The 13,059-nt window shown below is 35.2% G+C and overlaps 1 protein-coding gene across 35 annotated transcripts in view; it reads left to right on the forward strand.

Moving 5' to 3' along the window:
* Positions 1–13,059, forward strand: part of mbnl1 (muscleblind-like splicing regulator 1) — a 103,030-nt gene that overhangs the window by 78,741 nt on the left and 11,230 nt on the right. For 21 of the 35 annotated variants that reach the window (XM_048162364.1, XM_048162366.1, XM_048162361.1 and 18 more), the window contains 6 exons: positions 5,706–5,876; positions 6,669–6,680; positions 6,998–7,246; positions 9,232–9,471; positions 10,169–10,222; positions 11,103–11,256. In XM_048162364.1, coding sequence (XP_048018321.1) covers positions 5,706–5,876; positions 6,669–6,680; positions 6,998–7,246; positions 9,232–9,471; positions 10,169–10,222; positions 11,103–11,256 — 880 coding nt within the window. The remainder of the gene's footprint in view (positions 1–5,705; positions 5,877–6,668; positions 6,681–6,997; positions 7,247–9,231; positions 9,472–10,168; positions 10,223–11,102; positions 11,257–13,059) is intronic. The other 14 variants (XM_048162368.1, XM_048162387.1, XM_048162377.1 and 11 more) reach the window with 3 other exon arrangements.

Here is a 13,059-nt window from a genome sequence, read left to right on the forward strand (position 1 = left end):
AATATAATAAAATATTTTATAATTATTATATTAAATTATTATAATTATAATAAAATCATAACAATATTTTTTTTAATTATTTAAAATAAAAAACTTAATAGGCTGAAATAAAGTGACATTACAAAGTATTTTAATCTGCCATTTTTCTTTGAAAAGTGTAAAATGTTATACATTTGATTAAAGGGGACCTATTATACCCCTTTTCACAAGATGTAATAAAAGTCTCTGGTGTCCCCAGAATGTGTCTTTGAAGTTTCAGCTCTCAATACCCCACAGATCATTTATTATAGCTTGTCAAATTTGCCCCTATTTGGGTGTGAGCAAAAACACACCATTTATGTGTGTGTCCCTTTAAATGCAAATGAGCTGCTGATCCCTGCCTGCTTTCCAAAAGAGGGCGGAGCTTTAACAGCTCATGCTTCGGTTGCTCAACAGCAACAAAGCAGGAGAATCTCACGCAGCCAAAATGAGGATTGTCAGTAACGGTGTTCAGCCTTACATTGTTCAAACCGGAGTCGACACTGATGGAGAGACTCAGGAAGAAGTTACAATGTTTAGAATGCAACTTGACGTTTCTGAATGGTTAGTAGATAAATTTATGTAGTTGCTGTGGAGTTGATTCAACTCATCGATTAGCATGTGCCGTCATGTTAAAGGTGCCCTAGATTATGTTTTTAAAAGATGTAATATTCACAGACACATTCAGGTGTCCCCTGAATGTGTCTGTGAAGTTTCAGCTCAAAATACCCCATAGATTTTTTTTTATTAATTTTTTTAACTGCCTATTTTGGGGCATCATTATAAACGCGCCGATTTTATGCTGCGGCCCCTTTAAATCCCGTGCTCTCTGCCCACAGAGCTTGCGCTTGCCTTAAACAGTGCCTTAACAAAGTTTACACAGCTAATATAACCTTCAAAATGGATCTTTAGAAAGTGTTCGTCATGCATGCGTCGGATTATGTGAGTATTGTATACTGTTATATTGTTTACTTCTGATTTTGAATGAGTTTGATAGTGCTCCGTGGCTAACGGGTAATGCTGCACTGTTGGAGAGATTTATAAAGAATGAAGTTGTGTTTATGCATTATACAGACTGCAAGTGTTTAAAAATGAAAATAGCGACGACTCTCTTGTCTCCGTGAATACAGTAAGAAATGATGGTAACTTTAACCACATTTAACATTACATTAGCAACATGCTAACGAAACATTTAGAAAGACAGTTTACAAATATCACTAAAAATATCATGTTATCATGGATCATGTCAGTTATTATTGCTCCATCTGCCATTTTTCGCTATTGTTCTTGCTTGCTTACCTAGTCTGATGATTTGGTTGTGCACAGATCCAGACGTTAATACTGGCTGCCCTTGTCTAATGCCTTTTATAATGTTGGAAACGTGGGCTGGCATATGCAAATATTGGGGGCGTACACCCCGACTGTTACGTAACAGTCGGTGTTATGTTGAGATTCGCCTGTTCTTTGGAGGTCTTTTAAACAAATGAGATTTATATAAGAAGGAGGAAACAATGGAGTTTGAGACTCACTGTATGCCATTTCCATGTACTGAACTCTTGTTATTTAACTATGCCAAGATAAATTCAATTTTTCATTCAAGGGCACCTTTAATCTTTTGTGCAAAACCTTTATGGACGCCCACTATACATAGCATACCTGTTTGCCAAATAGAGCCATACACACCAGGCTAATGTTTATGATTGCTATCAAATGCTGTGAATGGTCTAATATTTTTGCTCAGACAGAAACACTCCTTTTTTAGCAATCGAGCTTGCCAAGGTCAACTTGCAAGCTATCCAAGCTAACAAGACTCTAAATAGTGTTCTGTGCTCGTCTGTGCAGCCAACGACAGAACAGTTAACATGCTTTGCTTAAATATTTGCCATGGCCTTAGAACAAAATGGCAGCGCCGTGGGTGGAAATGTGCAGATTAAGGGGCAGTAATATTATAATAATTATAATAATATTATAATAAGATCTCCTTCATTCCTAGTAACATTTCAAGTTAGGGTTTAGCAAGGGTCAATTGAATTATGAAACTAATTGAGTATGAGACACTTTGTCACTCTCATTTCAGTTGCATAAATAAATTAGCAGAAATGCAGTAGGAAATTAAGTCTGAGAGTTTTGAGAAAGATATATTTGAGTATTCAACCTCTCATAACTTAGTGTCGTTTCACAGAGGCCAGCTTCCCTAATGTCTTAAACAGATGGTAGAAACTTCAGCTCACAGAATACCAGCCAGACACTCTTTGATTGGCCAGCTCACAGCCGAGGACGTGTGTGTTTTATTTATTTTTTACATACTGCGTAGATAGGAAAGGAAACTTACTTCAGAGTATTAGAATTTTCTGATATCTGCTTTAGCCTCTAATTCTGGTATATTGCTGACCAGTTCTAGAAAGTGAATTCAATCTGAATTATTTCCAAGTAGACATAAAAGGCTAATGGTCTTAGCCTATTCTTAGAGTTTATATGTAACAAAACTGCTGTTGTGTTGTTGTGTAGATGTGATTATTATACAGGTGTTTAGTAAAATGAAGTTCCTAGTTTATTTGTGTTTGGAAAACCTCATTTATAGTATTTGCAGCCTGTGGAGATGGACCAGAATGAATTGTTCATGCCTGTCAACGTATGATAGTGAAGGAAGACAAACCCAGACAGGGCTTAACATTTAGGGGGGGTGTTTGTGTGTGTGATACTGTGGGGAAACTGCTTGGGGGACATCTGACTCTCTGCTATTTTCCCCTCGAATTAACTGACCTGACCTCTTGTACACAATGTTTGTCTAACATGTCTACCACATACTATGGACTTGATGTAGTTCAAGGCTGTCCAATCCTGCTCCTGAAGGGACAACGTCCAGCAGAGTTTAGCTCCAACACACTTGCCTGGAAGTTTCTACTTAGTGAGTCTGTCTGAAGATCTTGATTAGCTGGTTCAGGTGCATTTAATTAGTGTTGGAGCTCAATTCTGCTGGACAGTGGCTTTTAAATAATAGTTTAAAAAGTTTTTTTTAATAAAAAGTCATCAGTTATAATGTTATTAATTTAATAGAAAAACTACTCTGTAGGGCTGTGTGATTAATCGTAATAATCTTTTAGTTTTTGTCTTCCAACGATTATGAAAACAATATAATCAATGTAAAATGATTATTTCGCTGCTGCCGCATTCCGTCCAGCGCACCATCTTTTTCTTCACAGCGGTGCACTTTTGTTCCTTCCTAAGCCAAACTTAACATCCAAATCAGCCGAATAAGTGAGTGTTGTAAAGTCCAGTCTACTGTTGCTAAACTGCGGGACGTGCTTGATATTAAACAGTGCTATTAAAAGCGCATTAAGCCGTGACAGAGATACTGTTCCCATGGCGGCTTTCTGTGCGTGCATAAGCAAAGTAGCCTATACTGTGGGCTTTGGATACATGTCTAAATGGTCAAATAGTCTACAAACAAAAATGTTGAAATGCCGTTTTGGCGAGTATTCACGTAAACATTGTCAGTTATGTCTTAAATGGATGTAAACATTTGAGAAAAAAGCATGTGTAACAGTATATTGGATCCGTGCATCTCTTAAAGTGACAGCAGCCTAATAAATCTGCTGCAGTCATTAAAGGGATAGTTCACCCAAAAATGAAAATTTGATGTTTATCTGCTTACCCCCAGCGCATCCAAGATGTAGGTGACTTTGTTTCTTCAGTAGAACACAAATGATGATTTTTAACTCCAACCGTTGCCGTCTGTCAGTCAAATAATGCGAGTGGACGGGAACTTCTAATATAAGAGTAAATATAACTTGCATAGACAAGTCCAAATTAAACCCTGCGGCTCGTGACGACACATTGATGTCCTAAGACACGAAACGATCGGTTTGTGTGATAAACTGAACAGTATTTATATCATTTTTTAACTCTAATACACCACTATGTTCAACTGCATTCAGCACTCGTTAGTAAGGTCTGATCGCTCTCTGACAACGGCAGTGATGTCTCGCTCTCATTGAAGTCTTTGCAATGCATTGAAGTCATCTTGGATGTGCTGGGGGTAAGCAGATAAACATCAAATTTTCATTTTTGGGTGAACTATCCCTTTAATGTTAATCAAACAACAAAAGACAAAAGATGAAATCAGTCACTGCTCTTGAGTGAATAACTTTTATAGTTTTAAAAAGGATTAGTCTATATTTAATTTATACAGATAAATAAATATATAAATAATAAAATAATTTTTAGAATGTAATTTTACATTATGAAATGAATTGAAGTTGTTTGAAATGTTATTTTGTGTTTTTATTTTGGTTGGAACCTGCATTTTCTTCTAGTGATTGTAAATGCTTTGCATAAAAGTTTTTTTTTTGTGAGCTTATAGTAAGTAAATTCCATTTCCTGAAACATTTTAGCCCTGTGTTGTCATCCAGATTGGATCCATCCACTGATCTGCACAGTACATAACTGCATAGCACTCTGCTAAAGTGCTGGTTGCTGAGATAATTGAACATTTAACCACAAAAAATGGCAAAAAGGCTTTATTTTGGTCACAGCAGACAGACATGATGACAGCGTCAGATGAGAGCAGGTTAATGAGCGTCTGTACTGGACATACTCTCGCCAACGCAACCCAGATAAAGACACTCATCATCTCAGTGTATGAGGACGGGGGGGTCACACGGGGTTACTGTACATCCATAAACTCATCAGATGAATTTCTCTCACATTGATGTAGCTAGTTAATCAATACTCTGCTAATCAATTGAGTGACAGTTTGTCAGGGCCGATTCCACAAAGGGCTGAAAGCGGCTGCGAGGTTGCATTTAGATGCATTAGAGCAGAGGGTTTCCCATGCACTCAATACTGTCAGCTGGAATGGGAACAGGGTGTTCCTTTTATCTACTAACCCTAACAGAGAGAATGAACCAGAACAGGAGATGCCAGTTGCATTCTATTTACTGTCTATAGTGTTAATGCAACTAATTTTCAGATGCAAATATTGAATCGGTTTACACCCTTGATTACTCACAGCATGATTTGAATTATGTGGGTTGGTATAAAATACGGGTAATTTGGGTAATATGTTTTTATTAATATAATATATTAATATAATAAATTGCAATGAATTATATTGTATTCATTTATTTTATTTATACCCTTACTAATTGCTTATTTTGATCTGTATACTGTATTTTTCTGCAGTTTAGACTTTTCACATTTGTCTACTTTGCTGTAAAGAGGCATAAAGCTTGAATAATATCTGCTCAGTGGGTCAGAAGAACATATTTGAGGAAGCCGGGGGAAAATAAGATGTTAAATGGTTATTTCACCCACAAAATGAACGTTATGTCATCGTTTACTCACACTCATTTTGTTCATCCTCATGTTAGTCATCATTCTGCCTAATGACTCCTAAAAAAATTTAAATAATAATAAACAAATTATAATATAAAAAGTCATATGGATTTGGAAAAACATGAAGGTGATTAAATGATGACAGAATATAATTAATAATAATTATATAAAATAATTTAATGTTTGTTATTATTTTTTTATACTATTATTATTTTTATTTCACAGGTTCATGTGTAATGTAAAAACATTAAAATCAGACTCAATAAAACATGAGGTTTATTATATATTCTTTTATGTCGTTGTTTTCTTCTCCTCACGTTCTTCCTCTGCTGGTCTTCTCTTTCTCTCAGGGTCGTTGTTCCCGAGAGAACTGTAAGTACCTTCACCCTCCTCCTCACCTGAAGACGCAGCTGGAGATAAACGGCCGTAACAATCTGATCCAGCAGAAGAACATGGCAATGCTCGCCCAGCAGATGCAGCTAGCCAATGCCATCATGCCTGGAAGTCAGCTTCAGCCAATGGTGAGCCTCGATTCTTATAACCTGCCCCCTTTAAAAAGCCAGAGAGATCACCCACAGGCCATTTCTATACAAAAGGATTTTTTTTGTAAATAATAGGCATGATTTGTATTAAGATATATATACAATGGCCCCAAAAAGTAGAGACCTTTGGCTTGTGTTCACACCAAGAAAAATATCTATAACGGTAACTGTATTAGTGCCCACACCAGTGGACAATATCATTCTGTATATTCTAACTGCACACTGTGGTTTGTCATCTGCCATTTTAAATGCTCGCGCTCTTTAATGTAAGATGAATTCTGATTGGCTGTCAATGTTTTTATCATTCATCAGTTGGATCTATATGTAATTCCAACTATGTAGTTTCTCTGTGCCATTATCATTATAGTTGTGGATTTTTAGAAGTATATCTTTATCATCATCATTATAGTTATCATCCTTGGTGTGAACGGCCTTAAGAATGGTGCATTACATATAAAATATATTATTATTACTTTATGTAATTCATTATATTATGTTGTATTAATTTATTACATTTTTAAAATGCCACAAGGTGGGTTGGTATAAAATACGGTATATGTTTTTTGTTGATATAATAAATTGCAATGAATTATATTGTATTAAGTTAATTTATCATGTGAAATATGTGTTTTTTAAATATTCTTAATATAATTTATTATATTATATTAATATGAGTTTGCCTGAAAAACAGGCTTTATTAAAGACTGTTTTTGTTCTCTACTCCTTTCGTCGTGCGTGTTACTACAACAACCATTCCTGACAATATTGTAGTATAATATATGGGTAATATGTTTTTTTAATATTATTATTAATATAATGTATTATAATCATTTTGTTATATTATATAAAATGTTTATATTAATGTGTACATGTCATAAATGATTAATAAAAAACAAAATGATGGCATGCTTTTTTGGACAGTGTCATGATGATAATATGAATATGGTATTAAATGTAATAAGACCACTAAAGCCTGTACTGCCACAGTACTTTTTTGTAAGCATGGATAAAAGTCAAATAACCATTATTTTTTGACTCTTGTGTTATTTACATAAGTCACAGAAACGGAAAGTTAATTTGTTATTTATTGTCTGTTTCAGCCTATGTTTTCGGTCACGCCAAGCCTTGCAACCAACGCCAGTGCGGCTGCCGCAGCAGCTGCCGCGGCTGCGTTTAATCCGTACCTGGGCCCAGTGTCACCTGGGCTGATGTCCGCAGAGATCCTGCCCAGTGCACCTGTGCTGATGGCGGGCAACCCTGCAGTGGCATCCATGCCGTCCGCTGCCAACGCTGCAGCTGCTGCTTCAGCAGTGGCTGCCCAGAAACTCCTTAGAACAGACCGCCTGGAGGTATGAGGTCATCAGAAAGCATCATAACACACTGCCATACTAAGACAAAAAATCTATATTTTTTTCTTTCACATGTAAACACCAGTGGCTGGTTGCATAAACTGCTAAGACTAGTCTTACAAGTTAGTCATCTTTTTTTTTTTTTTCAAGTGCGTTACATAAAAACGTAGATTGGTCTAATTTGGTCCCGAAAAGTAAGACAACATAACATAATGGCTTTGTTTATGCAACCAGCCCCAGGGGTATCCAATCCTTTCAGCAGAGTTTATTTCTAGCCCTATTAACCCCACCTGACCAGCTAATAAAGCTCTTCAGGATCACTACAAAATTCCAGGCAGGTGTGATGGAGCTAAACTCTGCAGGAAAGTGGTCCTCCAGGAGCAGGATTGGACACCCCTGGTATACATGTTAAAACTCTGTATGCATGCAGGTAGGTTACAGCCACAGTGGGTAGTTTGTAAGAAATAAAGGGGCTGCTGCCCCCTTCTGACCACTGAATGGAAAAACATTTCCCCATCTGAGACAGCGCTGTAATATTGGCTATGTTCTGAATTAAATAATGACATACTGCACACTACATACTAGTATCTACTTTATACTGCCTACTGTTTTGTTAAAAAATATATATATATTTGTATATATACTGTGTGTGTGTGTGTGTGTGTGTGTGTGTGTGTGTGTGTGTGTGTGTGTGTGCAACAGTATGTAGTATGCACCAGTAAATGTTCTAAGCTGTAGTATGCTACACTGCCACATTTATTGGGAGTTTTTTATTGTTAAGGTTTTTTTTTGTTTTGTTCTTTTTTCATTTTAATGCATTTAATCAAATAAAAAGTCAAGAAGAGGGTTGCAGTACAAATTAAGGCTGATATTACTTCCATCATAACTCTGGAAAAATAAGGTTGTATGTTTTTAATATCATTAATAATATTAAATTAATTAATATAATAAATTAAAATTAATTATATTGTATATTATCATGTAATCATAAAAGCGTTTGTCTATAATACAACAAGTAAGGTTCAGGTTGGTATAACATATGGGTTAAATGTTTTTAATATTATTCATATATTATATTATGTCATATTGTATTATACTATAAACAGTGTTGGAGAAAGTTACTTTTAAAAGTAATGCATTACAATATAGCGTTACTCCCTAAAAAAAGTAACTTATTGCGTTACCTTGTTACTTTTTACGGAAAGTAATGTATGTTACTTTTGCGTTACTTTTTCTCATCTGGGCCGTTTGTTTGTTTGTTTTTATAAACAAGGGCTGAAGGGAATGAATTTCATGCCTGTACAGTAGAGGGCGCAGTTCAAACAAACAAGCTTTTCAGCTGTGCTGCCATTCTGGATTGCAGAAGAATATGAAGCAGGAGAAGAAATAAATGAACAAATGTATGCTCACATTTAGTCTAGAACTATTCTAGAATAACCATCATGTTTAGACAGCGCACACAACGCTTCTGCACCCCCGATTTCTCTCAACATGGGGACAGGAGAGCTGTCAATCAATAAATGGGAAAACAAAGTAACTTCCATTACTTATTTGAAAAAGTAACTCAGATATTTTGTTGTAATGCGTACTTGAAAAAAGTAATCTGATTAGGTAACTTAGGTTACCCCCAACACTGATTATAAAATGACATAAGGTGGATTAGTTGAGTGCATTGTCTAATTGGCAAATGATAAGAGAAGGAAGAGATCTGTAATATTTCTATAATATTCTGCACAATGCCATCCATCCAAAGTTCACATATTATGCACACACTTTACATACTGCATACTATTTTGTTTCAGTAGTAGCATGCCATTTTGAATATAATTACATTGAATGTAAGATTACAGAGTTTCTTAAATAATGAAACTTCATTAGTTCACATTTTAGCAAACCTTTTTTTTTTTTTACACAAACACAAAACTTTGTGATCTCTCAATATGCAAACGGTGAATGTGACGCATCATGTTTGTGTGTATTCTCAGGTGTGCCGTGAATACCAGCGTGGCAACTGCTCTCGCGGGGAGACGGACTGCAGGTTTGCCCACCCTGCCGACAGCACAATGATCGACCCCAGTGACAACACAGTGACGGTGTGTATGGATTACATAAAGGGCCGCTGCTCCAGAGACAAGTGCAAATACTTCCACCCTCCTGCACATCTGCAGGCCAAGATCAAAGCAGCCCAGCACCAGGTCAATCAGGCCACGGCCGCCGCTGCCATGGTGAGCACGTCCTCTAATGCACACCCACACACATGCACACACATAGTTATACAGTACTGTTCCCATTCATCATACTGTATATAGAATGAACACTTTCCTAGATGGTATATATTTGATCTCAGGTTTAACATTGACATTTCTGTGGCATTTGTAAAGTCTGTTATTTTAAAGGAGTCTTTAAAATGAGCATTTTAGGAATGTTTCTGTTCGATAGAGCTCTGTATAAGATATGATATACCTCAAGTCATTGCCATTCCCATTTAAACTGCATAAATACGTAATTTCATCACCCTGTCGAGCAGAGAGCAGTGTCATACTTATTTTTATGTAACATTTGATCATTTCTGCACATTAAATGTATGTTTGCAATCCAGCGCAATCGATGTTATTCACTGTTGACGTATTACACAACTGTTTATTGTCAATGAAACCCTGTAAATGTTACGATAATTGATGTACTTGTTAATCTTAATCTCAGTACAGAGTTTCCTAAAACAGAATGGACTGTATTTCTGCATGCCTTAGTCCTGATATCCCCCTGTATACTGCATTCCAATGATTTGTTTTTATTTGTTTTTTTCTCACCTACCCAAAATGCACTGCTGCCCCCATGATGCACCTCTGCTTGCTGTTTATGTTAATGCGCTTGAACCCCATTGGCCCATTGCCATCATGTGCTCGCTGCCTGCTAATTAAGACTCAGTCGGCTGTCAAATCACTGAAGCGACCCCTCGAAGCCACCTTTGACCTGGTACTATGACCTTTCACCTTTTTGCTTGGCATGTTGCTTTATTGTAGTGTCTTAACAAAAAAAAAAGGAAAGATAATTTGCAAGCATAGTCCTTTTGTTATGTGTTTATTTAATGCCTCTGTCGTGTTCTATGTTACCATGTCGTGTGATCAACTGACTGTGGCGATCATATGCTCGGCTTTAACCAGAAACAAGATATGCGAGTCTGCCGCAATCAGATCATCACACGTGTGTTATCCCAGGGCGTGAGGACAGGGCCAGATGTTCCAAACTCTAGTGACATGGCTTCTATATGTCTATACAGCATTTAAGTTCAGTGTCTTGATAGGGTGCATGTTTAGTATCTCTGTATAGTGCATGTGTCTATGGGAGGGGTAGCAGCAGAAGAATACTAAAGCTCCACCACCAAAGCAACAGAAAAGATCTAGTCTCTTTCTCACACTTATCATGGAGTGAGCAGTGCAGTTTTTTTTTTTTTTTTTCTTTTTTTTTTTTTTTATTTTAATGAGTTGTTTTCGTCACTCTTGTCTGCAAAACATTTGAGTAGTGCTACGCTTGCTTCATTTGCATTGAGTTAGCCGTATGGATGTTGTAGTGTTAATGAATTAATATTCTCCTGATGTAAAACTAATAATGTAAATCACAGGTGCTAATTTTAGTAATAGCGAGAGAAAATGGCTCTTTGGCTTTTGCTTGTGCCGTAGAAATGTATTAGCTGCCGCTTGCTTGCTTGTTTGTCAGAATCAAGCCCTGTGATGTTTTGCCCTCTGATGATAATTCTGTCTTTTTCTTGTTCCTTTCCTGTTTTTACTCTCTTCTACACGTCTCAACCCGTTCCCCATTTCCTCCACCCCCCTTCCCTGTGGTCTTATCGGAGCAGGGAATTCCTCACAGTGTCATGCCACCTTTACCAAAGCGGCCTGCGCTTGAGAAAGCCAACGGTGCCACGAGCATGTTCAGTACTGGCATGCTCCAGTACCAGCAGGCTTTGGCCAACATGCAGTTTCAGCAGCAAGCTGCCTTTATTCCGTCAGGTAGGACTTCCTGTCACCCCGACCGCCCCTTGATCTCACCTTTGACCTTACTAAACCACGAGGGATGCACGAAGACACGGGATTACAGTTTTTTTTACAGAGACAGGGTTCCCACTGCCGTAAAACTGTGTATATCAGGAAAATTTCTTGCACCCTGATGTAAATACTATATTTGCATTTTATTTATAAAATATATACACAATATTTAATCATTAATAATAGAAAAAGTATAATAAAATTTTTTATCTCATGTATGTCATTTATTTTCATGACAATATTTTAATGTAATATCATATAATAATTATTGTAATAATATAAATATAATATAGTATATAGCAGTATATAGTCTAATTATAGTATAATTTCATTAAATATAGCATAACATAGTATAGTATGGTATAATTTACTTAGTGCTGTCAAATCGATTAATCACGATTAATCACATCTAACATAAAAGTTTGTATTTACATAATATATGTGTGTGTGTGTGTGTATATATTTACATATATTATGTGTGTGTGTGTGTGTGTGTGTGTGTATATATATACATACACACACACAGACACACACAGACAGACACACACACATATATATATATATATATATATATATATATATATATATATATATATATATATATATATATATACAGTACAGTCCAAAAGTTTGGAACCACTAAGATTTTTTATGTTTTTAAAAGAAGTTTCGTCTGCTCACCAAGGCTACATTTATTTAATTAAAAATACAGTAAAAACAGTAATATTGTGAAATATTATTACAATTTAAAATAACTGTTTTCTATTTGAATATATTTCACAAAGTAATTTATTCCTGTGATGGCAAAGCTGAATTTTCAGCATCATTACTCCAGTCTTCAGTGTCACATTTTTTTTCAGGATTATTTGATGAATAGAAAGTTCAAAAGAACAGTGTTCATCTGAAATCTAATCTTTTGTAACATTATAAATGTCTTTACTGCCACTTTTGATTGATTTAATGCATCCTTGCTGAATAAAAGTATTCATTTCTTTAATTTCTTTTCAAAAAAATAAAAATAAAAATTCTTACTGACCCCAAACTTTTGAACGGTAGTGTATAATGCTACAGAAGCTTTGTATTTCAGATAAATGCTGTTCTTTTGAACTTTCTATTCATCAAGGAATCCTGAAAAAAAAAGTACACAACTGTTTTCAACATTGAAAATAATCATAAATGTTTATTGAGCAGCAAATCAGCATATTAGAATGATTTCTGAAGGATCATGTGACACTGAAGACTGGAGTAACGATGCTGAAAATTCAGCTTTGCATCACAGGAATAAATTACTTTGTCAAATATATTTAAATAGTACACAGTTATTTTAAATTGTAATAGTATTTCACAATATTACTGTTTTTTACTGTATTTTTAATTAAATAAATGTAGCCTTGGTGAGCAGACGAAACTTCTTTTAAAAACATTAAAAATCTTAGTGGTTCCAAACTTTTGGACTGTACTGTGTGTATATATATATATATATATATATATATATATATATATATATATATATATATATATATATATATATATATATATATACACACATATATTATGCAAACACACTTTTATGTTAGATGTGATTAATCGATTTGACAGCACTACATAATATAAATAGTATAAATATTTCTTTACTATGTAAATGATACATATATATATATATATATATATATATATATATATATATATATATATATATATATATATATTAATATAACATATTATAATTATATATAATATGTTGTGTGTGTGTATATATATATATAT

This window comes from Megalobrama amblycephala, linkage group LG17, assembly GCF_018812025.1.
Source record: "Megalobrama amblycephala isolate DHTTF-2021 linkage group LG17, ASM1881202v1, whole genome shotgun sequence".
Taxonomy (NCBI): Eukaryota; Metazoa; Chordata; class Actinopteri; order Cypriniformes; family Xenocyprididae; genus Megalobrama; species Megalobrama amblycephala.